This window comes from Martes martes (genome assembly GCF_963455335.1).
Source record: "Martes martes genome assembly, chromosome: 2".
In the NCBI taxonomy this organism is placed as follows: Eukaryota; Metazoa; Chordata; class Mammalia; order Carnivora; family Mustelidae; genus Martes; species Martes martes.
The window spans coordinates 59,262,843-59,288,763 of NC_137889.1; the positions used below are offsets into that span (position 1 = coordinate 59,262,843).

The 25,921-nt window shown below is 36.6% G+C and overlaps 1 protein-coding gene across 2 annotated transcripts; it reads left to right on the forward strand.

The window, feature by feature from the left end:
- The first annotated feature begins 284 nt into the window (after window positions 1-284).
- PBK (PDZ binding kinase) lies at window positions 285-25,674 on the forward strand. Of its 2 annotated transcripts, none has more exons than XM_080797149.1 (8): window positions 285-553; window positions 5,849-5,926; window positions 10,665-10,758; window positions 15,499-15,641; window positions 16,147-16,316; window positions 17,740-17,869; window positions 24,023-24,196; window positions 24,687-25,674. In XM_080797149.1, the coding sequence occupies exons 2-8, from the start codon at window positions 5,869-5,871 to the stop codon at window positions 24,884-24,886; spliced, it is 969 nt and encodes a 322-aa protein (XP_080653275.1). In that variant the 5' UTR covers window positions 285-553; window positions 5,849-5,868; the 3' UTR covers window positions 24,887-25,674. The 2 variants fall into 2 exon arrangements, with proteins under 2 accessions (XP_080653275.1, XP_080653276.1); XM_080797150.1 differs by having other exon boundaries at window positions 315-432.
- The last annotated feature ends 247 nt before the right edge of the window (window positions 25,675-25,921 follow it).

The following is a 25,921-nucleotide window of genomic DNA, read 5'->3' on the forward strand; positions in this document are numbered from 1 at the left end:
GTAATTGGGGAAGAATTTCGGCCTTAAGTACATGCATGGATAAATACTCTTTTTAACCGAAGTTGTCCCTTTGAAAGGCTGACAGGAGGTATAAAAATCAGTTTGTCTTTTCTTTCTTTCATTTGTCTTCAAGGCGTCCGCATTTGATAGTAAGACGGAGTCGCTGAGATAGGAAGCCAGCGGGGGGTAGGAAAACGCCGCGAACGACGAATACGGCTTGTTCTGTCCTTCGCGCCGCCCCGTAGTTGCCGCCGTGCAGGGGCGGCGCGCGCGATTTTGAAAGCGGGGAGGGTCCCGTCCCAACGACTGTTACGGAGTGCTTGTGTTGGCGGGTGGCGGGCCTTGAGGCAGCCCGGGGGTGTGTTGAGGGCCACTCGGGATCCGTTTTCAAGACAGCCTTGGCCTGGACCGCTCCACCCCGGCGTGGTTGCGGTAAGGGGAGCTTTGGTGGACCCCTAACCGCGCGTGGACCCGACTTGGGGCAGAGCCCCCTCCCCCCCGGAGCCGCGGTCTCTGTGTTTGCTTGGTGACAGCTCGGGCCCCAGAGGGAAAGGTGACGTTGGGAATGTGGCGTTCAACGGGGAATTCCCTTAGGAAAAGTGTTTTCGACCCAAACCCGCGTGCGCATCTGAATCGCAGGGTAGGGTGGGGATTTCAAGAAAGAAATTGCCCTTTCCTGGAAGTGAAGCCTAACAGTCTACTGTTTATGGAAGATCCGTAGGACAAGACGATGGATCCAGCAGGTTGCCCTTATTTTACGGTTGGTTTCACAGCCGCCGAGAGGCCCGGGTCTCTGCTCCAGGCGAGACCCCAGGGTTTAGGGACATCTTAGATGCACCAGGCTTGCGCTTGATGGGAACGATGGTTTCTTACCGCCGCCCATTGAATCTCAGTTCCAGCTCTTAGGGGCGGCTGGAATTGGCGAGGGATTTCTGGTGGGAACAGAGAGGGTAGAGCTTGAGAAAGAGGGTTCTTGAGAAAGCACGGTTTCCTCCTTTGAACTTCACGTCTAATGTTGCTTCCAGTTTTCAGGTGAGGTGACTGAGCTGGTGGAAGAAGGATTTTAACTACCAGCCTTCCGGAAGCTCCTGGATGAGGTGGGAGGGCAGGGTGGGTAAACGGTTTGTGCTTCTACCTCCAGGAGGCCCTGGGATGTAAAGTGTGCAGGACCTTAGAAATAATCTGATCAGAACTTTGCCTTTCTTTTTCAGGCTACTTTCCCCCTTTGTTTCCTTTTCTCATTATCGTTACCAATTCTCTATTTCTGCTTTTTCTTTTTTCTTTGTTTCTGTTTTGCTTTTTGTTTTTTTTGTTGTTGTTGCCTGTCTATACACTTCAATTCTGCCCAGTAGTATCCATGTGTTTAGTCCTACAGTGGCTTCGGGTACCAAAGTTATTGACATCTGATTCAGTAGATCTTTTGATTAACTTGCTGAGCTGTTAATTTTTAAATACTGCTTATCAAACAGTACTTGATTTTTAAAAATCTCCTAAATACTCCATAGACAATGAAATTTTGCCCACAGTCATAATACTTTCATTTCTAATGTATCATCATGTAAGATATTCACAATTTTATGCCGCTACCTTTGTAAGAACCTTGTGATTCGGAACACTGCGGTTATTTAGCAATTTATATATAGAGAAAAAGATAGATCTATATGTATATAGATTACATATATCAAATCTGTGAGTTTGGACTAGTGGCTAGAAACCATCTCTCAGTTGCCTGAGGCCTGAACTGTTTTGTTGTAACAAAAGGTGCTCAGACAACCGTGAGATGGAGAGGGTGTAGTGTGTTTAGGTGCAAGTAGGCTGTAGTGGGAAGTGGGACAGAGTCCTCGAGTGTTCTAGAATGTAATATTAAAAGCCTTGTTTAAACTTAGATGTTTTCAGTTGGAGGAAGATTTTGTGCTGCTTCTGAGTATCAGATCCTCTTTATGCTGAGGGGAAGGGCAATGAGACTTAAAAGGCAGTAAAATTTCCAGGATTCCCCACTTTGTGGGATTTTTTTGCATCCTAGTTTTCTGGCTCCTTGTCAGTTTACTCTGTTCTTCATCTCTCATGTTGAGATTCCTCAGCGTTCTGTGTTTCCTATCTTTACTTACTCCTTAGATAATCTTAACCAGTCTCTTGGCTTTAATACCATATATATACTGATATGCCACAAATTTGTACCTTCAGATTGGATTCCAGACCTATATCCAGCTGCCTATTTCACGTTTTTATTCAGGTGTCTAATCAGGTATTCAAAATTGACTTCCTAGGGCATCTGGGTGGCTCAGTTGGTTAAGCGGCTGCCTTTAGCTCAGTTGATGATCTCAGGGTCCTGGGATCGAGCCCCTCATCAGGCTCCCTGCTCAGCGGAGAGCTTGCTTCTCCCTCTCCCTCTGCCTGCCACTCTGCCTACTTGTGCTCTCTATCTCTCTGTCAAATAGATAAATAAACTCTTAAAAAAAAAAAAGTTTAAAGAAAAAATGACCTCCTGATCTGAGTAATGGTACCTCTATTCTTTCAGTTGCTCAGTCTCAAAACTTGGAGCTATCTTTGACTTTTCTCTCATTCCTAACAAAAATCCAAACATTAGGAAATCTTCTTGGTTCCAGATTCATAATACACGCAGAACCCAACCATTTCTCACCAGCTCTTTACTGCTACCATCCTGATCCAAACCACCATATCTCTCCTGGATTATTGCAGTGTTATGTCTGTCCTTGTTCCCCTTCAGTTAATAAACACAAGTGGGAATGATCCTGTCGAAACATAACATGGAGTGTATCACTCCTCCTTGTACAACCCTCCAATATCTTCCACTTTCTCAGCAAGAGTTTAAATCCTTACTGTGACCGAAGCTCTATGAAGAAAAGATGAGGTAGGTCTTTGTGGCTTCAGTGCTGCCCTTGGTTTGCTCTCCTTCATGCCCAATCTCTGTGACTTCATTTCTTTCTCCCTTTTGCTAGCCCTGCCCTCTTAGCTTTCCCTTGAATACTTTCAGCCTCAGGGCCTTTGTATTTACTACTTCTGTCCTGCAGACTTCCCCTAGATATTTGCATGGACTAGCTCCCTTACTTCTTTTAAATAACATCTCAAGGAGACCTCCCTTCACCACCCCAGTTCAAATTTCAAGCTCCTTGAAAGGAGCTCCTGTCTCAGCCCCTCACTGGTGTATATTCTCACCTTACTGGTGTATATTTCCCCAGCCTCTATACCATTATCTTCTGTATTTATCTTCTTGTTTGTTTGGGTCTTGTTCACTGTTGGGTCTCCGGTGCCTAGAACAGTGCCTGGTGCATAGTACATGTTCAATAAGTATGTGTGTTGACTGAGTGAATGAAGAATGGCTTTTCATAGGTACATAGGAGTCTTAGAAGCTCATTGAGTGCTCCTTCACAACTTCTTTTGAGGGCAAATGAATGAAGATGGAAGAAGGGCAATCAGAACCATATGGGGAAATTATTTCCGAAGTAGAAGTAGCTCCTCTAACCCCCTCTGTTAAAATGGTTTATCCTTCCTGGAAGACCTGAAATGTCCTGAAAAATGTGTTCCTTCCTTTTAGTAAAATGTTTCGCTTGATAAAATTAGTGTATTTTTGCATGAAAAGGAGATCTTTGGTGTTCAAAATTCAGGCAAATCTGAAAACAGTGGTGATTGTAACTAATTTAAAAAAAAACCAAACTTCTCATTAATAGACAATTAAAGGTAGGCTTTTGAGATGATTTTTCTTGGCAGAGTTTTTAAAAATACTATTTATTAAGAGCTCTATTCAAAGTTTAAACATATGTTCTCTCTGCCTGCCAATTTTTATTTTATTTTATTATTATTTTTTAATTCCAGTGTAGTTTGCATACAGTGTTATATTCATTTCAGGTGTACAATATAGTGATTCAACAGTTCTGTTTATTACTCAGTGCTCATCATAAGTGTACTCTTAATCCCCTTCACCTTTTCCACCCATCTCATCCCTTCCTCCTCTCTGGTAACCATCAGTTTGTTCTCTGTAGTTAAGAGTCTGTTTTTTGGGAAAAAAAAAAAAAAAAGAGTCTGTTTTTTGGTTTGTCTTTGTTTCACCACCTCCAGTTTGTTTTGTTTTGTTTTTTTTTAATTCCACATATGAGTGACATCATATATTATTTGTCTTCACTTAGCACTATACTCTCTAGATCCATCGATGTTGTTGCAAACGGCAAGGTTTCATTTTTTATGACTGAGTAATATTCCACTACATATATGTACCACATCTTCTTTATCCATTCATCTATTGATGGACACTTGGGCTGCTTCCATAATTTGGCTATTGTAAATAATGCTGCAGTAAACATTTTTGTGCATATATCCCCCTGAATTAGTGCTTTGGTATTCTTTGTGCAAATACCAAGTAGTGAGATTACTGGATCATAGAATAGTTCAGTTTTCAGTTTTTTGAGGAACCTCCATACTGTCTTCCACAGTGGCTGCACCAATTTGCATTCTCACCAACAGTGCATGAGAGTTCCTTTTTCTCCACATCTTCACCAACACATGTTGTTTTTTGTGGTTTTGATTTTAGCCATTCTGACAGGTGTGAGGTGATGTCTCACTGTGATTTTGATTTGCATTTCCCTGATGGGGTGGTGTTGAGCATCTTTTCATGTGCCTCTTGGTCATCTGTATGTCTTCTTTGGAAAAATGTCTATTCATGTCTTCTGCTGATTTTTAATTGGATTTTTTTTATGTTCTTTATATATTTTGAATGCAGACCCTTAATCTGCCTCCCAATTTTTTCAGTAGGCAAACCAAACAATCTTATAGACGTGTAGTGACAGTTTGCTTTACAATAAATCTAATATGAACCAAACTATTTTTAAAAAAGAAAAATTAAAATTTAAAATTTTTATAAAAAAGGATTCTTTAACAGAGGTATTACAGAAGAAATAAAAAGCTTGGATTAACTTGCTTGTAGACACAGTATGTATATTTTCTGTTGGTAGATAATTTTTATATAACTTATTGAGATATATAATTCACATATTATTAAATTCACTTTCTGAAAATATATGATGTAGCGACTTTAGGAATAGTCTGAGTTGAGTATATTAAATCACTACCCAATTTTAGAACACTTTTATCATCACAAAAAGAAACCCCACACCCACTAGGAGTCACTCTGTGTTCTCCCTTCTCCCTAGCCCCTGTCAACTACTAATCTGTTTTCTGTCTGTGGATTTGTTTATTGTGGACATCTTCTGTAAATGGAATCATATATGTGGCCTCTTGTGTCTGGCTTCTTTCACTTAGCATAATGTTTTTAACGTTCATTCACATTGTAGTATGTATCAGGACTCCTCCTTATGACTGAATAATATTCTGTTGTGTGTATTGTATGCCTTATTTTGTTTATTCATCTGATGAATACTTCTGCTTCTTCTTTTTGGCTGTTGTGAATAAGTGCTGCTTGCACAGACGGTTTCTCTAAAAGGTATGAAAGACCTGTTAACAATGCCCCCCGGGAAGTGAGAGGGAAACTTTATGTACTAGGTGATTTTTTTTTTTTAACCAAGTTCATATATAACTTTTTTTTCCCTAGTGTATTTTATACACTAATAGTGTATATTATTTTTTAATAACAAACAAGCACAAAAACCTAATAATTAATAGTATGACATTGGGTAAGTAGTTTTACTTCTCTAGGTCTCAGTGTTCTCATTGTAAATAAAATTGGACTAAATATTTGTCATGGTTTTTTTCAGTTCTCAAATTTTATGTTTATATGATAAAATGAGTTACAGTGTTACAGGGTTTTTTTTCCTTCATGAATGAGAGTTGTATTCTGTATAACTGCAGTGTAATTTTCAATTTGTTTTCATCATAGGACCTGAAGTGTTTATTACAATGGAAGAAATCAATAATTTCAAGACACCAAGCAAAGTATCTGAAAAAAAGAAATCTGGTAAGATATAAAATCTTTTTTCATTGTTATTGCTATAGAAATGTCTTAGCATTATTAGAGTTTGATCCTTTAATTATTATTTATCATACACATACAATTTTAGCATAAGTCCTCTTTGTAATGTTGATTTTTATAGGACTTGTTTTGTAGGCCAGGGTTTGGCCATCTAGTGGGTATTTTTATTGATATTCTAACAGATTTGGAGGTTCTCTCTGGTAAAGAATCAATTTGAACCATGAAGTACTTTAGCTTTCTCCTTCTGGTACGTGCAGTGCTCTTGTGAGGGGGAGAGTTTCTAAGGCAATTCAGTGAATAAAGGGTAATCTTTTCAACAAATAAAAGCTTTTGGATATTCATATGCAAATTGATCTCCACTTTAATCATACAAAAATGGTTAAAATTATACATTGTCTGAAAGATAATTTAGGAGAAAATCTTATCTTGTTCATTTCTAGTACATAGATTTTTGTGTACTGACTTTGTGTCCTGCAATTGTGCTAAAGTCACTTCTTCTATTAGCTTTTTATGGGTTCCTTAGGCTATTACATAGTAGTTGGTACTATTGTAGATGAATATATGAAGGTAGTGTTACTTTTTTTTTTTTTACCAGTCTGTGTTAGTTTATTTCTTTTTTTCTTTCCCTATGTCACTGGCTCTAGTATATTTTTTTTTTTTTTAAAGATTTTATCCATTTGACAGAGATCACAAGCAGGCAGAGAGGCAGGCAGAGAGAGAGAGGAAGTGAAGCAGGCTCCCTGCTGAGCAGAGAGCCTGACGCGGGGCTCCATCCCAGAACCCTGAGATCATGACCTGAGCCAAAGGCAGAGGCTTTAACCCACTGAGCCACCCAGGCGCCCCTCTAGTATATTTTTGAATAGAAGAGGTGTGAGTTAGACATACCTCCCTTGTTCCTAGTGAAGTTTTATGTTAGATGTAGGTTTTTCAGTTATCTTTTTTTTTTATTTTTAAGATTTTGTTTATTTATTTGACACAGAGAGAGAGAGAGATCACAAGTAGGCAAAGAGATCACAAGAGATCACAAAGAGGCAGGCAGTGGGGAGGGGTGGAAGCAGGCTCCCAATGCGGGACTCGAGCCCAGGATCCTGAGATCATGACCTGCACGGAAGGCAGAGGCTTAACCCACTGGGCCACCCAGGTGTCCTCAGTTATCCTTTATCAGGGTGGGATTTCCTTTTATTATCCTTCATCAGTTTGAAGGTTATTATGAATGGATGTTGAACTTTGTCAAGAGCTTTTTCAGAATCTATTGAGATAGTTTGCTTTTTTTAGTCTTTAAATGTAACTTATGTTAATTTTCAAATGTTAAACCAACCTTTCATTCCTGGGGTAAAGTCAGTTTGCTCCTGGTGTATTTTATGTATTGTTTGATTCGGTATGCTAATATTTTCTGTGTTCATAAGGGATATTGGACTGTATAGTCTTTTTTTTTTGGAATGTCTTTCTGGTTTTGATATCAGCATATTTTATATTCATAAGTATGATGGGGAGTGTTTCCTTCTCTTTCCTTGGAAGGTATATGTGGAATTGATAATTTTTTTTTTCCTTAAGTGGTTTTTCCTTTTTTACTGATAGTAAAGCCATGTATGTGGCCTGAAGTTTTCTTAGGAGGAAGATTTTAACTGTGACTTCACAGTTAATTGGCACAGGGCTCTTCAAATTATCTATTTCTTGTGTAAACTTTGCTAGTGTTTTTCAAGAAAGTTTTTTACTTTAAAATTGTCAAATATACCGGCAAAATGTTATCTTTGATATACTCTTTATTACCTTATTACCCTTCTAATGTCAGTTGGATCTGTGGTGATATCTCCTTTTTCATGTCTGATACTATTTTACATTTTCTTTCTTGATTTGAGGTTTATTTATTTTGGTGAACATTTCAGGCACTTGAAAAGGTCATGCTGGGGCGCCTGGGTGGCTCAGTGGGTTGAGCCTCTGCCTTCGGGTCGTGATCTCGGGGTCCTGGGATTGGTCCCCGCATCAGGCTCTCTGCTCGGTGGGGAGCCTGCTCCCCGCCGCCCCTCTGCCTGTCTCTCTGCCTACTTGTGATCTCTGTCAAATAAAAAAAAAACAACAAAAAAAAGAAAAGGTCATGCTTTCTGCTGCTTAGGGGTACAGTGTTCCATGACTATCATTAGATCAAGCTGATTGACTTACGTTGTTTTGTTCAGGTCTTCTGTATCTCTATTAATTTTACTTATTCTGTTTTTGAGAGAGGTATCTCCAACCACAATTGTGGATTTAACTACTTTTTCCTTTTTTTTTTTTTTTTAAAGAATTTTATTTATTTATTTATTTATTTGACACACACAGAGAGAGAGAGAGAGAGAGAGAGAGAGAAATCACGAGTAGGCAGAGAGGCAGGCAGAGAGAGAGAGAGAGAGGAGGAAGCAGTCTCCCCGCTGAGCAGAGAGTCTGATTCGGGGCTCAATCCCAGGACCCTGAGATCATGACCTGAGCTGAAGGCAGAGAATTTAACCCACTGAGCCACCCAGGCGCCCCTACCTACTTTTTCCTTTGAGTGCTACAGTGATTGTTTATATATTTTGGAGCTTGTTACTAGATACTTTTACATTTAGGATGGTTATTTCTTTTGATGATTTACCTGTTTACTATTATGAAATGTCTTTATCCAGTGTTGTACTCTTTGAAGTTCATTTTATGTGATATGTGTTCACTTTTATGGGATAAAACCAGTCCAGTTTTATTTTGATTACTGTTTGAATAGGATGTTTTCCAACTTTTTACTTTTAACCCATCTATGTTTTTATATTTAAAGTGAGTTTATAATAGATAGCAGATAATTATGTCTTGTTTTGTTTTTATCCATTCTGACAATTTCTGCCTTTAATTGGACTGTTCAACCATTAGCCACATGTGGTGATTTAAATTTAGGTTCAAATGAATTAAAAATAAAATTACAAATTTAGTTCCTTAGTTGTACTAACTACTTTTCAAGTGCTCAGTAACTACATGTGGCCAGTGGCTACCATACTGGACAACACAGATACAGAACATTTCCATCATGACAGAAAATTCTACTGGACAACAGTATTTAGACAGCCTTTAATGTAATTCTCTGTGCTTGGATCAAATCTACTATTTTGCTGTTGTCCCAAAGCTCGCTGATGATTTCTTTGTACTTTTTCTAATTTTTTTTCTGTACTTCATTTCTGGTAGTTTTTGTTGCTTTGTCTTAAAATTTAGTTACCTTCTTCTCTAGATGCTTCTCTAACAGCATCTCTAGATGCTCTAATTCTTATCCATTGTCTTTTTTATTTCTTGTAGCTCCATTAGAAGTTTTTTTACATCTTTTTTTTATTGTTACACTCACATTTTCCTTTACATTATTGAGCATATTTTTAAGATTTCTATTTTAAGGTTCTTACCTCCTAATTCTACATCACTGTCATTTTATGGTATGTTGCTATTGGTTTATTTTTCTCCTGGTGTGGGTCATATTTCTTCTTTCATGCCTGGTAGTTCTTTTATTGGCTGCTGGACATTTTACATTGTCGAGTGCTAGATTTTGTTATTCCTTGGAGGACTGTGTGATTGTGTGATGGTCCAGTTAACGTTACCTGCATATTAGCTTGTTTCTCTTGTTTTGCTTTTAAGCTTTACTGTAAACCTTTTCCTTGGGCTACAATTTAGCTGGACTGTTTAGAGGACCTTATTCAATGCCCTGGGTATTAACCGAGTTACCACACCCTGGCTGTTGGTAACTGAACCATTCCTGGACCCGTGTGCTCTTTGACAGCTGTTTAGTCTACTGCTTACACTTGGTGTCTTCCCTGATTTGGCAGGGGGCGGGGGAGTCTATCCATTGGATGGGCTTATAACCAACACTGAAAAGAGGGAGACCTCTTTTCAGGTCTCTGGAGCTTTCTCTCTCATTTTGTGGCTCCCTATAGTTCTCTACTCCACAAATGCTAGCTACTTAGGTCTCTTGGACTTCTGATCTCTGTCTCCTGAGTTTGACAAGACTTCAGAGGCTGTGTTTTTTGCACTGCAGTCCAGAAACTGCCTTAAAGCAGCAAATTAGGGCTGTGATAGGGCTCACATCATTGTTTCTCTTCACTCAGAGTTCACAACCCTGCTCTGCCTGTCGTCAAATGTCTAAAAACTTACATTTTGTCAAGTGTTTTAGTTATTCGTGGCAAGAAGGCTGTTCAGTTGTTCCATGAACAGAAGTAGAACTCCTCCATATCATCTTCTTTAATGACTACATAAAGCTCTGCAATACAGATACAGTGTAATTATGACCCTAATGATGACTACTTAGGTTTTTGTTTGTTTTTTTTGCAGTCACAAAATCAAATACCGATATTCAAATACATATGTGTGCATGCATGTGTATGTATGATGTCTGCACATGTGCTGTAGTACACAGTTGGCAAACAACATACAGTAATAGTTTAGGCTTTGTGGGCCACATAGGGACTCTGTGGATTATTATTCTTTGTTTTTTAAAAACACTTTTATAATCTAAGAACAAATCTTAGCTTGTGAGCCAAACGAAAATAGGCTGTTTGCTGACCTCTGCTTCGGTGTTATTGTAAGACAGGGCCTCAAAAGTAGATTTGGTCAAAGGGTTTCCACTTAAAATTAGGGTAGTTAGTATCAAATTGCTCTCTAGAAGACTATGCCAATTAATGCTTTTGTTGAGGTCTTTTCACATACTCATTTTATATTTTTTATTTCTCTTTCTGACATTTAGCATTATGTTCAACTCCATGTATAAATATTCCTGCCTCTCCATTTATGCAGAAGCTTGGCTTTGGCACTGGGGTAAATGTCTACCTTATGAAAAGGTGAGTATAACATTCCACATTAAACTTTTCACATGGAACCCTAGTTGCTCTGTAACTGAAGACAAAAAGGAAGATGAAAATTCAAATATTTTGATCTCAGATATGTTCCTGGTCTTATCTGACTGCTATATTCCTGTCTTAGAAACCTTTTATAACTTTGCCAGAGTTTTGCCTGGTTAACTTTTCTCTTACCTTCCTACTGATGAATTATTAAAGGAGAAGGAATTTGCTCAGTGAGGAGTCTGCTTCTCCCTCTCTGCTGCTCCCCCTGCTTGTGCTCTCTTGCTCACACACAGACAATCTCTTTGTCTATTAATAAATAAATTAAAATCTTTTACAAAAAGGGTATACGCATGATTTTAAAGTAGGAAAATTATGTTAAAAGAAGAATGAAATTATGGGTGTCAATAAACATTTTTTAAAGTTGTTTCTTTTATCCATTACTCTGTACTTTTATTTATTAAGTGGCAAATAACTTAAGTCAATATATATTCCTTAATGCGTTCTTGGAATCAGCCTGACTTGGAATCAGCCTGGAATCAGCTAGCATATAGTTAGCTTTATCTAGGTTTATATTGTTTCCAAATAGAAATGCTTTCTTCAATAAAAAAAGGTAATGAATTGAGACTAGCATAGCAATTATTTTAGTAAATGGCTATTCTTGAATATTTGTAGTTTAAACACCCCCTTCGTGTGTTCTTGTGCTATTTGTTTTTTAGACCTTCATTTTTTTAGTGTCTAAAAGCTTGTTATTTTGAAAGAAAAAATTCTCACAGATTTATGGCTAGTCTCATTTTTCCCTCCCTTTAAAAAAAATCCTTAAATGTAAAGTGTGTGTTACCAACAAAGTTCTACTGTAGGCAAGACTTAATTAGAAAACTTCACATTGTTGATACTGAACAATAGTAGTCACCCACTGACCTTCCACTCCTCCTAACATGGCCTTGTGCACCTGGGATTTTTTTTTTACTGGTAGAGATTTCCTTCACTTCTCTGGTGAATTGGGCCCTCTGTTTTTCTGTATCTTCTATCTTACCATTTCTTGGTTTATATTTTATTTTGACTGAGGGCACGTAGTAGCTCCCCATTGAAAGATGTACAGGAAATAACTTTTTTTGCAAATCTGCATTTATGAATATGTTTTCATTTTACTCTCATTCTTGAATGGGGCTTTTTGTTTTTCTGAGTCAGAGTTCTTATTTGGAAATAATTTTCCTCTAGAATTTTGAGGTCATTGTTCCATTGTTTACTAGCCTGTAGTGTTACTATTGAGATTTCTGAAGCCTTTCTGATTGCTGCTTCTTTTTATGTAATCTGGTTTAGGTTATTTGTCCCTCCCACTGTCCTGGAACCTCGTATGATCTTCTGTTTGTCACCAGTGTTCTGAAATTTCACAATGACATACATGGGTGTGGGCCTTCTGGAATCTGAAAATTCTTACTCTTAAATCTTTGGAAATTATTTTTTAAATTACTTTGTTGATAATTTTCACCCCCATTATTCTCTTCTCTATCTGGAATTCCTATTATTCTTTTTTGGGTGTGGGGCTGATTTTCTTTTTGCTCTGCTTTCTGGGAGCTTTCTCCAACTTCATCTTCTGATACTTCTATTTTTTCATTTTTGTCTGTCTTGTTTTTCATTAATTATCTTAACGTTTTCCCTTTTCAGATGGCATCCTAAGTCTTTTGAGGGTGCCATAAGTGCTCTGTATCCTGGTCTGGATGTTAATAAACTGGTATAACACACGTGGAAACACGTTCAGCATTTAATATGCATATGGTCATGGAGTACTCTTCCCGTGTGCTTCATGAGTTCTCAACTATGGCAGTAAACCTCAGGCTGAAGCCCTCCACTTTAACCCTTCCAAAGTGCATCTCCAGTGTTCAGAAGCTGGGGGAATAGCTGGACAGCTGGTGCAGAATCGGGGAGGGTGTGTCTAGAAGTTCACTTGCTTTTTAAGTGACTTTCAAGAAGGTCAGTTGGCCTGTTTAGTCTGTTACTTTCATGGGCTTCCCCATGCTTTTCCAAGCTCCCGAAAGTGTGTTCTGGTCTCCTTTTCATTATTTCTATCCCTCTCATTGGGTATAGGTCTTAAAATACCCATTTTCTCTTATTTTAATGGGGTTTGGGACAGATCATAATTAATTGTGTATGTGCAAGCTAGAAATCTATATTTTTAACCCAGAAGTCTATATTTTGTGTGTTAAATCAAATTTACATTCCTGGATTAACTTAGTTGTGACACATTATTATTTTTTAATAAACCTGATGAATTCATTTTGCTATTTAAGATTTTTATGTCTGTGATTTAAGTGAAATTGGTTTGTGATTTTCCTTTTTCTGTTGTCCCTATTTGATTTGTTTATTAAGGTTATGCTAGATTCATAGTCCCTTTTCTTTCTATTCCGTGGAACAATTTGTGTAAGATGGAATGATAGGTTCCTTGAAAGTTTAGTAAACTGACCTGTAAAATTATTTAGGCTTTGTATTTTTTATGGGAATATTTTAAACTCTTGATTACATTTTCTCTTTTGTCAGGTTTCTTAGATTTTTCTAAGAATTTGTCCATTTTGTCCTTTAAATTATTGGGGTAAAAGTTTTAGTATTTATTCACTTATAACTTTTATCTCTGAGAAATCTGTGGTTATGTCTCTATTTTTGTTGGCAATATTATTTGGGTCTCATTTTTTCCCTTGTGCAATCTCATTTAAAAAATCTGCCTGTTTTGTCTTTTCAATGAACCAATTTTTAGCTTGGCAAAATATTTTATTCAGATTTCGTAAATATGTTCTTGGTGTTTGGTAGATTCAGATATGTTGTGGCAAAGGTGAAGATGGATTTGTTCACTGAATTCTAAATCCTCAGAAGCTGAGGGGTACCCTTTGAAACTTGAAAAATATATTTTTCATAATAAAATCACATGGAAGAGGTCATCCCCAAATGCTATTGTTATCTAAAACTGGAGGTTTAAGAATACTTTGGATAGACTTATGTATGATAGATGGATGTGAATTAAGAAATCTAGTGATCCTTTGAGTGCATGTTTTTTGATTAAAAAAAAAAAAAAAGATCCTGCAGTCATGGAGCCATGTTCATGAGTTAGTAAAAAACTAAGTGGATTCCTGATTCTTTGTTCAGTCTGTTTTGTCTTCTTATGGTAAAATGTTTTATCTCTAACTTTTGAGGCTCTTTCATTAGCTTTCCTGCCCATATGCCGCATACACTTTGTCCTTCTTAATTTGCCGTTGTCCCGTGAATAACTATCTACTTTATCAGGTAACCTTTTCCCTGACTTTGTTCTACCTGTTTATTTAAACCTGAGAATGTTTTCCCCTTAAATATTCTGAAAATGACTGACTCTACCTAGAAAACAGACAGTTTATGTTTTTTCTCATTTGTATGTTTATTATCTCCTTACACTTTTGTCTTTTTTTTTTAATTTTTTAATTTTTTTTATTTTCAGCGTAACAGTATTCATTGTTTTTTCACCACACCCAGTGCTCCATGCAATCTGTGCCCTCCCTAATACCCACCACCTGGTTCCCCCACCCTCCCACCCCGCCCCTTCAAAACCCTCAGGTTGTTTTTCAGAGTCCATAGTCTCTCATGGTTCACCTCCCCTTCCAATTTCCCTCAACTCCCTTCTCCTCTCCATCTACCCTTGTCCTCTATATTATTTGTTATGCTCCACCAATAAGTGAAACCATATGATACTTGACTTTCTCTGTTTGACTTATTTCACTCAGCATAATCTCTTCCAGTCCCGTCCATGTTGCTACAAAAGTTGGGTATTCATCCTTTCTGATGGAGGCATAATACTCCATAGTGTATATGGACCACATCTTCCTTATCCATTCATCCGTTGAAGGGCATCTTGGTTCTTTCCACAGTTTGGCGACCGTGGCCATTGCTGCTATAAACATTGGGGTACAGATGGCCCTTCTTTTCTTTGAGTATATGGTGAAAGGTATAGGACAGATCAGTTACTGTGGAGGCACAATATTTGTTGGTGAAGAGCGGTCTGTTACTCTTTGCACAATTGTATATGGGCCAAATGTTTCTCATACATCACTTCTTTAAACTTCTTGAATAGTAGTCTTTAATACTTAGCATTCTATAACTTACCTCTGGTACATATAGTTAAATGTTTGATAAGTAGTTGGTAGTCTGACATGCTGAAATGGAAAAATTAGAAAATGGTATAGTAATTTTGAAGTTTAGAATTTATAATGTTCATCTTTTTCCTCTTAGTTGTCTCTTTTTAACTCCTTCCTTTCAGCAATAGATATCAGACTTCTCTTGTAATTAATAGATATGTATAGATATATAGATATATATAGCTATATATCTTCCAATTAAAAAGAATATGTAGCAGAGGTGTTGATAATAAAAATACTTTATTTTAAAATTTTTTTAAAGATTTATTTATTTGAGAAAGAGCGTGCATGGAGGTGGGGGAGGGTCAGAGGGAGAGAGAGTCCTGAGTAGACAGTGCACTGAGCACAGAGCCCAATGCAGGGCTCGATCTCATGACCCTGAGATCATAACCTGAGCTGAAACCAAGAGTTGGATGCTTCAGTGACTGAGCCACCCAGGTGTCCCAGTAGTCGAAAATATTTGTAAAAAATTTTTAAACAAATTATTATTGAACCCTTTCCAAAATCTGAATGTTCTTGTTAGTCATTTGAAATGCATTATGGTTATTATTGTTTCCATATATTGTTTGGTTATTTTTTTAAGATCTCCCAGAGGTTTGTCTCATTCTCCTTGGGCTGTGAAAAAGATTAACCCTAGATGTAATGATCATTATCAAAGTATGTACCAAAAGAGACTAATAGATGAAGCTAAGATTTTGAAAAACCTCCATCATCCAAACATTGTAGGTAAGTTTAAATTTATCTTGCAGCAGTGCATGTGTTTATTCAGAAACAGTTTATCCAGTCTCTTGACCAGTGTCAAAATGAAGGTGGTGGTGGAGTTTGGCAAGAACCAGATTATTGTGAATGTTCTAAAATAAGAATTATATTTTTAGATGCTTACATATTTTTAAAATTTAATGGAACTAGATATACTCATTATGATGCTGGCACTGTAGAGAATTCAGGAATATAAAATGACTTTCATTTAGATAATTTCCTTATTTTCATCTTTAATGTAAATAAGACTAGTGAAACCATTATATTTAGGAAGGCGTAGAGCATTTAAAAATATTTTAATTTGTGATACTATTGGCAAAGACTGAAGTCATTTAAAATTGTATCTACTGAACTAGCTTTGTAAATAATTGTTTCATTGTATTTTGTCAGTTTGCAATCACATCACTGTAAAAAAACTTAAATACTGTTATTCTTTCCTATTCCTGTAAGAAAATGTCCTGTTTTCTTTAAGGTTATCGTGCTTTCACTGAAGCCAGTGATGGTAGTCTTTGTCTTGCTATGGAATATGGAGGTGAAAAGTCTCTAAATGACTTAATAGAAGAACGAAATAAAGACAGCCAAGATCCTTTTCCAGCAGCCATAATTTTAAAAGTTGCTTTGAACATGGCGAGAGGGTTAAAGGTAAGCAGGCCATTATATTTTAAATGGCTTTTGTGGGACATAAAAGAACTACCTTATATACCTAATTACAAGGTGGGATTTTTTTTTTCCCCCAAAAGAAGTATATGTGCTAAGTGAAAGTCTTCATCGATGCTCATACTGCAGCTAGCAGGGCTTCCTTATCTTGATGAGCAGAGTATTGTTTGAGGCCTTTACATAGCCTGAAATAATCCAAGTCAGGTAGTTTTGTTTATAGAGATCATATGTTAGGTTTGGTTAAAAGGATTAATCAATTTAACACAAATTTAGTAATTATTCCTGGGGGGGTATCCTAATCCTCTGTGGATGTAAACAAACCTCTTAAAGATTGCTTTGTGAGACATTAAGTTTTGGATATAAATATACATCTATAGGTTAAGTGAAAAAAAAAAAAGCTCTTTTAGTGTTGTCAGATAAATTGTTGTGCCTTTGAATACATACAACAAAAGGAAAAGAATTCGTTATGGTGGGTAACCGAACAGTAGAAACTGCGGCTTAGGAACACTGTTGGATGACTGGATTGGTGTTGACGTCAAAGTTGTGTGTTAAGAGTTCATATAAAATTGACTTGTGAAATATGAAACTGCATAAAAGCAATATTTCTAAGTACATATTTTCATTATGTATGTAGAAAAACTGATTTTAAATGGATAGGATAAGCTAAATTAATCATTTGAATTATTTAATAAATAACAACTTTATATATGGATAGTAGAATTAATAAATTTCACTATAAATATATTTGAGCATACTCAATTTGTGATCAACATTTAAATTAAGCACAGTAGGTGTTCGAAAGTATATACCAAAAATTGTCTCTGCACTAGTTTCAGGCAACTCACAGAGTAGTTGCTCAAATGCTGATGAATGAACAAATAAGAGTTTGGCAGGATTATTTTTGATTATAGATGAGTATCATTACTAAGGGTTAATGTGTAAAATAAATTATTAGTCTTAGATGACATTTCTGCTTCCTCTTCTTGTTGTAACTTATGCCCTTATCTGTTGTTCTGCATTATCTTGACAACTTGTTTGTGAAAAGTGTGCCTCATTGTAAAGATTCCAAATTCATCTCTAAAACTTAAGTAGAACTGTGATATATTTTTAAAGCTGCAGTATCCTCTTTTGCTGTAAAAGTATGAAATGCATTTGAAAAGGAAAAGTTAGCTTATCTATAAATAGACACTGATTTCCAAAGCCTCCTGTATGTCTGCTCAGTATGGCAGACTGGAGTAACCTGGGATGTTCTCTTGTCTGACTTCAAGTAATCTGAAATGATGGACAGATATCATCCTGCATGTAGTTCAGGAAGGGAGTTCAGTTGTTTTTTTGTATTTGAAAGTTATCATATATATTTTTATCAGTTTGTGTTTGCTCAGATGTGTTAAATTTTCCACTATTTTAGTATCTACACCAAGAAAAGAAACTGCTTCATGGAGACATAAAGTCTTCAAATGTTGTAATTAAAGGTAATTTTGAAACAATTAAAATCTGTGATGTAGGAGTCTCTCTACCACTGGATGAAAATATGACTGGTAAGTAGTATTTGAATTTTTATTATTTTTTAAAACAATTTTATTTATTTATTTGAGAGAGAGAGAGAGCACAAACCGCCGGTATGGAGAGGGTGAAGCAGACTCCCTGGGACCTCAGTCCCAGGACCCTGGATCATGACCTGAGCAGAAAGCAGACCCTTAACCTGACTGAGCCACCTAGGCACCCCAGTAATATTTGAATTTTTAAACTTTATTCTTATGCAATTTTTAAATTTCTAATTTTTATATATTTTAATAGATAAGCTTACGTACTTCACAAATCAAAAACCATGTATAAAAGGTATACAGTAAACAATATCCTTCCTTTCCTCTCTTCCACTTAGCCTCCAGCCCCCTCCCTCGCTACACCCATAATATAAATTATTTCATTTTTATTAACATCTACTTTAACCGAAGATGACTTTAGGAACTATTTCTAACCAGGATTGGGATTTTTATGTGGTAAAAGATCTGAGACTAGAAAACAAAGTTTTCTTTTAATAAGGTTTTATAAAGGAATTAATTTAGTGACAAGATTGGAGAAACTGGCAGAAACGGGGTAGAAGTAGGAAAGTGGGGTGCTACTAAAGGCCTTCTGCTTCTTGTCTCTTGGCCTGTCTCTACTCATTCTTTTCACTCTAATATAAATACTGACATCCTCAGAGAATTTAAGATCTCAGTGAGAACCAAAAGCCAGCCTTGTAAAGAAAGCCTTTGCTTTCAATGTGTTATTTAATAAATAACATTTAAATTTGCTTCTTGATATGAATATAAGGTAAAAGAAAGATTAATGAATGCTGTTAAGAACTTTTGCACACTTTAATTTCTAGCTAAGGTAAAATAATCTATGAGTTAGGTCGAAGGAAAAAGCCAAAATGAATAGAGCAACTTTATAAAGATGTCTGTAATCATTCATGAAGGTAGGCCTATTATGAGCCTTTAGGCTACATAACTGCTACAGAGTTGAAACTTTCAAATATTAAAGGAGAAATTGTGAAACAATAAAAATAAGATTTTTTTAGCATAATTTTCTCAGTCCTTAATAGCTCAAATAGACAAAACTAAGATGTAGAAGTTCTGAGTAGATAATAAGGTCAATCTCTATGCATCCAAGTATTTATTAAAACTGAACATATATTAAGTTATAAGAGAAAACCTCAGATTACAAAAAGTGGAAGTATTGCATGGAGTTCTGGGTGTGGTGCCTAAACAATGAATTTTGGAACACTGAAAAAAAAATTTTAAAGTATAAGTGGTCTAATGGTTGACATTCATTATCCTTAGCACTAAAAATCTAGAAATTAATGACACGATTAGAAACAAAACACCTGCATTTTTTAGGAATTCAAAATATTTGTAAATAATTCTTAGCTGAAATCAAATTCCACCTACACAAATGTTTACAAAATGATGAGAATGTAACAACAAACCAAAACCTATTTGATATTGTCAACACTACACAGATTAAAACACTTTCATTATTTAATCTTTATGAAATTAAGTTTGAGTATTCAGCTCTCATCAGAAAAAAAATGAAGCCCTAAAAAACAGAAAGCAGAAAGTGAATGAATTAAAAAACCCATAAATTCTGTATTATCCCAGTATGATCTAGTTTATTTTAGAACGTGTCAAAGTTCATAGTTTATAAACATGTAAAATAGTTCATAAACATATTAACAGTTCATCCTTGATACACATTCAAACGAGCCGGGAAAATTCTATGAAAGAATGACCAGTAGGAATTTTCCTGAGGAGATGTTAAGAAGTATTATAAAGCCAATGATTATTAGAATTAGAATTATTAGAATATGAGATTAGAAGTATTATAAAGCAGTGATACTCATGAGAAAATAGGCAGAAAAATATAAAGTCAGGTATTCCCAAATATATCAAATTTGTTATAATAAAAGTGACAATTTAGTATTAGTGGGAAAGAGGTGGTTGAGTCAATAAATGATGATGTCTGGATGTTTTAGAAAAATAAAGCTGTTTTCCATCCTCACACTCATCCTCGTAGATTGAGGATGTAAAAAAAAAAACTAGTGGAAAAAAAATTGTAAGTAAATAGTTCCTTAATATTGGGTTTAAGAAGGACACCAAAGTTAGACACGATTTAAAAAAAAGCCATGACTATAAAAAATTTCTCAATGCTACTATGAGCGATAGGATAGCTTCAACTCTCGTACACGATGTAGAAGTGCGACTGGTGTACCATTCAGGTTAGGCTAAGTTGTGCTGTGGCGGCAAACCCTCAAAAACTCAGTGGCTTCAACAACCAGGGCTTTTTCAGGCTGCACATGTAGACAGCTGCGTTCCATGCATGCTCACTTGAGGACCTAAGCTGCTCGAACATCCATTGTATGGAATATTGTCATCGTTGTATATATGGAGTGTAAAAAAGGCTCTATGGCTGTGCACTGCAGTAGATACTAGCTACATCTTGCTATTTAAGTTAATATTTTAACATTTTAAACAATTCTGTTCTCAGCCCACCCACCCACTTTTCAAGCGCTCAGTAGCTATGTATGGTTACTGGCTACCATATTGGACAAGGCAGATACGGGACATTTCTATTGTCACAGAAAGTTCTGTTGGAAAGTGCTGCCCTAGAAAGTCTTGTGTTAACAGATACTCAAGATTAGAAATGACATAAGTCCCCTCTTTCACAACTCACTGGCCAGGACCAGGCAGATGGCTCTATCCGAGCTTGACAGGCCAGAGAGCTCAATCCTTCCATGTGTCCTGAGGGGAGAGGGTATGAACTATTTGATGAACAGCACTGGTAACTGCTACACTGGGCAATTTGGAAAGGTGTATTTTTTTAAAGAAGAAAACCCTTTCAAAATGTCCTTTGATCCTATAATTCATTCCCAAGAACATATTCCAAAAAAATAATTGGGCAGAGTAGGTATTTTTTTTTCGGAGTAGGTATTTTTAATAATAACCTGATATATTAACTTAGCAAAACCAAAGGAGACATAGGCTTATAGAAGAAATAGAATTGAGACAGAAGAATCAAAACCCATGTAGCTTTAAAAGCAAAGCAGAAACAAAAACAATAACGATCCTGATAAAAATACGAACACTTGGACTTTTGGCTGACCCTCAGCCTCAGTCCATCCTGTGTAAACATAAACACGGGTTTGTGCTTCCTTGAGGGCATTTATTTTCAATAGGTACTTTTAATTAAAATTTGGGTGCCTGGGTGGCTCAGTGGGTTAAGCCTCTGTCTTTGGCTCAGGTCATGATCTCAGGGTCCTGGGATTGAGTCCCGCATAGGGCTCTCTGCTCAGTGGAGAGCCTGCTTCCCCCGCTCTCTCTGCCTGCCTCTCTGCCTACTTGTGATGTAAAATAAATAAAATCTACAAAATAAAAAAATAAAATTTAAAATTTGATCTGGCTTTCTCAAGAAAAAAAAATATTGGCAAGCTTGGGGGAAGTGTCTGGCAGCTCCTTTACTGGAACTCTCAGCTTCACAAGACAATTTAAGGTCAGCTTAGCAGTTCTTAAAGCTGCTAGACCAGCCGTGCATTAAGAGAAGGCATTTCTCTTGAGCTAAGGCTTTCTCTTTATGAGGAAGTTTAAAAATAACAGGTAATGGGGAAACAAAATTAATCTTTTTATACCTCATTGTGTCTGCGTTAATTTGTGTTACAAAAATATGTGTTGTAGCAGAACAGACTGCAGAACTTTAAGTGAATGTCCATCAGTAAGGGATGATTTAATTTACTGTACCACCACACAATAGAATTTCATTAGAATTACATAGGTTTATATTTGTAGGAATGGTATGTCCAGATATATTAAGTGAAATGAACACATTTTAAAATAGCACTTAAATATGTATATATTAAGACAAGTTTGGAAAAAATACATCTAAATCTTTAAAACTTATTTTTAAGTTTTGTATTTTAATAGGTGACATATTCACGTCGATTATACACAAGGTATTCTGTGACAAGCCCAAATTTTAACAAGCATTATCTCTAGATTGGTTGGTTGATTTAGCAAATATTTTTGTATTGAGTGCAGTCAGGTATTCTGCTAGGTACTATGAATATAGAGGAAAATGGATGGACACAGTTCTTACCCCTTCTTAAAATTTTTATATGTATTTTTTAAATTAATGTATAGGTGACACATAATATTATGTTGGTTTCAGGTATGCAACAGTGATTTGACAAGTCTGTATGTTCTGCTGTGCTCACCACAAGTATAACTACACTTATCACCATACAACACTGTTACAGTACCATCTTCATTCCCTATGCTGGGCCTTTCATCCCTGTGACTTATTCTTTCTATAACTGGAAATCTGTACCTCCCACTCCCTTTTACCCACTTTTCCTATCCCACTGGCAACTATCAGTTTGTTCTCTGAATTTATAGGTCTGTTTCTGTGTTTTGTTTGCTCATTTGTTTTGTTTTTTAGATTTCACATATAAGTGGAATTATAGTATTTGTCTTTCTTGGAGTTAGTTCACTTAACATAATACCCTCTGGGTGCCTCTATGCTGTTGGAAATGGTGAGATCTCATTTTTTTTTTAATGGCTCCGTGATATTCCATTGTGTGTGTGTGTGTGTGTACATACATACGTACATACACAGGCATATATGTACATGTGTGTAAACTACATCTTCTGTATCCATTCATCTATTGATGGACACTTGGGTTGCTTCTGGGTCTTGCTACAGTAAACTGAGGGGGGCATATTTCTTTTTGAATTATTGTTTTCATTTCCTTTGGGTCAATACCAGTAGTAGAATTACTGGTCATATGGTAATTCTATTTTTAATTTTTTGAGGAACCCCCGTATTCTCTTCTACAGTGACTGCACCAGTTTGCATTCCCACCAGTAGTATACGAGGGTTCCTTTTCTCTCCGTCCTCACCAACACTTGTTATTTCTTGTCTTCTTGATACCAGCTATTCTGACTGGTGAGGGGATATCTTGTGATTTTGATTTGCAGTTTCCCCATGATGAGTGATGTTGAGCATCTTTTCATGTGCCCATTGGCTGTGTGTGTGTCATCTTTGAAAAAATGTTCAGATTCTCTAGCCATTTTTTAATTAATAGTTTGGTTTTTTTATGTTGAGTTTTATGAGTCTTTATGTATTTTGGATACTCACCCTTATTGGATATATCATTTACAAATATCTTCTCCCATTCAGTAAGTTGTCTTTTCATTTTGTTGATGGTTTCCTTCACTGTACAAGAAAGTACGTTGTTTTGGTGTATTCCCAGTAGTTTATTTTTGCTTTTGTTTCCCTTGGCTGAGGAGACAGATCTAGAAAAATGTTGCTAAGGCCAATGTCAAAGATACTACTGCCTGTGCATTCTTTTAGGAATTTTATGATTTCAGGTCTCACATGTAGGTCTTTAAGCCATTTTGAGTTTGTTTTTGTTTATGGTATAAGAAAGGGGTCCAGTTTCATTCTTCTGCATGTAGCTGTCCAGTTTTCCTAGTACCATATATTGATTGCTTCCTTTGTCGTGGATTAATTAGCCATATAAGCATGGGTTTCATTCTGGGCTCTGTTCTGTCCCTCAGTGTGTCTGCTTTCGTGCCAGTACTGTGCTGTTTTGATTACTAGAGCTTTGTAGTGTATCTCGAAATCTGTAATTATGGTATTTCCAGCTTTGTTTTTCTTTCTCAAGATTGCTTTGGCTATTTGAGGTCTTTTGTGGTATCTATAGTCTATATTCCTGCCACTTCTCTTCTTCTTTTTTTTTTTTTTAAGAGAGGGGAGGGGCAGATGGAGAGGGAGAATCTGAAGAAGCTCCCTGCTGAGTAGGGAGCCCCACTTGGGGCTTGATCCCTGGACCCTGAGATCATGGCCTGAGCTGAAGGCATGTCAGATCCTTAAGTGACTGAGCCCCTCAGGTGCCCCAATTCCTGCCACCTTCTAAGAGAAATGCTGTTTCTCTACACCTTTGCCAACTGGCCGGCTTTTTGAATATTTTACAATTTAATAAGGAAAAAGTAATTCTTATTGAGATTGAGTGTATTTTCATGTTTATTACCTACATTTAGTAACCTCTAAACTACCTGTTAAAACATTTATCCAGTTTTCTTTAGGTTGGTTGCCTTTCTTAGTGATTTCTACTGCTTGCCCTAAAGACCGACTTTCTTGTATTTTACTTGTTTCAGTGACTGACCCTGAGGCCTGTTACATTGGCACTGAGCCTTGGAAACCCAAGGAAGCTTTGGAAGAGAATGGGATTATTACTGACAAGGCAGATATATTTGCCTTTGGCCTGACTCTGTGGGAAATGATGACTTTGTCTATTCCACACATTAATCTCCCAGATGATGACGATGAAGGTATAACGACATATTTTTACCATAAACCCCAGTCTCTTCATTTTGAACTAAAGATTAGCTGGTAAAATTATATTTCATCTTTCTATTAAGTTAAAATTTAAAAGAGGAAGTTGTTTGATCTAGTGCATGAGATATGGATTATATTAATGTGGACTAATTTGGCACGATCTCAGTTTAATCTCCTACAAATGAGATGTATGTTAATTGACAATAAATAGGGAGATAAATCGAGAAGATCCTGCAGAGCAGAAAGTTTCCTTGGAAACTCCCCTCGCCTACAGAAATGACTGGAGAGCTGTCATATAGTAAGAAGGGAGGGGTTAATGACCTGTAAACCATGACGGTAGCTGATCTCTGCCATGGCTGGGTAATGGAAGAGACCACCTGCCTCCCAGGTGATGAGCTCTCGTTTTGGAGGGTGAGTTTGAGCAGATGCTAAGATTTTCCATGACTTAGTGTTATTTTGTTTGTGTCAACTCCTCTTGAGCAGATCAAACTTTTGATGAAAGTGACTTTGACGATGAAGCATACTATGCAGCTCTGGGGACGAGGCCGCCAGTTAATATGGAAGAACTAGATGAAACATACCAGAAAGTAATTGAACTCTTCTCTGTATGCACTAACGAAGATCCTAAAGATCGCCCTTCTGCTGCACACATCGTGGAAGCTTTGGAAATAGATGTCCAGTGATCCCCTCATTTTTGTGACTCCTGAGCTTTACGTTGGCTCGTGTATATAACTGTTCTGTTTAGTGTAATACATTATGTAGTTACTATGATAAGCTGTAATTACGACACTTTTTGAAGTGACCAGATTTAGGACCATAGCTCCTAGAACATTTAAACAATTATTTATATTTAACATGTTTACGATGGTAAGCATTTGAGATTGTAGAAGTTTTCTATTAAGTTTAAGAAACTAGCTACTTAAGTATGTGAATTTGTTTGTACAATTTAAAACACTAGCAATAACACAATGCTATAAACTCTAACAATTTAGATTGAGTGACCATTACTTTTATTAATGCTCCAAAATTCTTCATTTTAATGGATCTATTGAGATTAGCACTTTGCGCACTACAAAATAAGTCTATGTTTGCTTATTTTTTTAAACCATTAAACTTTTTCCTGGCCTTTTTGGCTGATGTGCTTATTACTAAATATGGTCACCAGAAGCTGAGAGAATGGGGCTCAAAAGACTGGCTCCTTGGGTATTTACAGGCATTTTTGGTTCAGGCTTGTCTTGCTCTCTTGGATCTCCCCAGGTCTTTCGCTTTTGCTTTAATTTATGAAATGTATTCTTTGCATGGAGATCCCTTTTTAATTTTTTATTTAGTGATCTGTCTTAAGCATTTCATAGTTCTGGTGTAAGAACAATAAAATTTGAATAGGATGATATAGAATAAAGGAGACTTCAGTTACCAGAATTTGTCTTTATACATAATTAATTTGAGTGTCATCATTAAATGTATTGAATGAATGTGAGTGAATGTGAGTTTCTTGTGGCCTATAAAACAAGGGTGATTTGGATCAGCAGTTTCTCTGCCACAGCCGCCTGGGCATTTTTTCTTTTTTTAAGATTTATTCATTTATTTGAGAGACAGACAGTAAGGGGGTGGACGGAGGGAGAGGGAGAGATACTCTCCAGCAGACTTCCCACTGAGCACAGAGCCCAACGCAGGCTCATGGGGCTTGATCCCAGGACCCTGAGATCACGACCTGAGAT

Excerpts from the sequence above, each read along its gene's own strand:
- PBK (XM_080797149.1), top strand. The coding sequence starts at position 5,869 with ATGGAAGAAATCAATAATTTCAAGACACCAAGCAAAGTATCTGAAAAA. Across the intron at positions 5,927-10,664 it reads ATCTGAAAAAAAGAAATCTG|CATTATGTTCAACTCCATGT; the intron begins GTAAGATATAAA and ends TCTGACATTTAG. Across the intron at positions 10,759-15,498 it reads AATGTCTACCTTATGAAAAG|ATCTCCCAGAGGTTTGTCTC; the intron begins GTGAGTATAACA and ends TATTTTTTTAAG.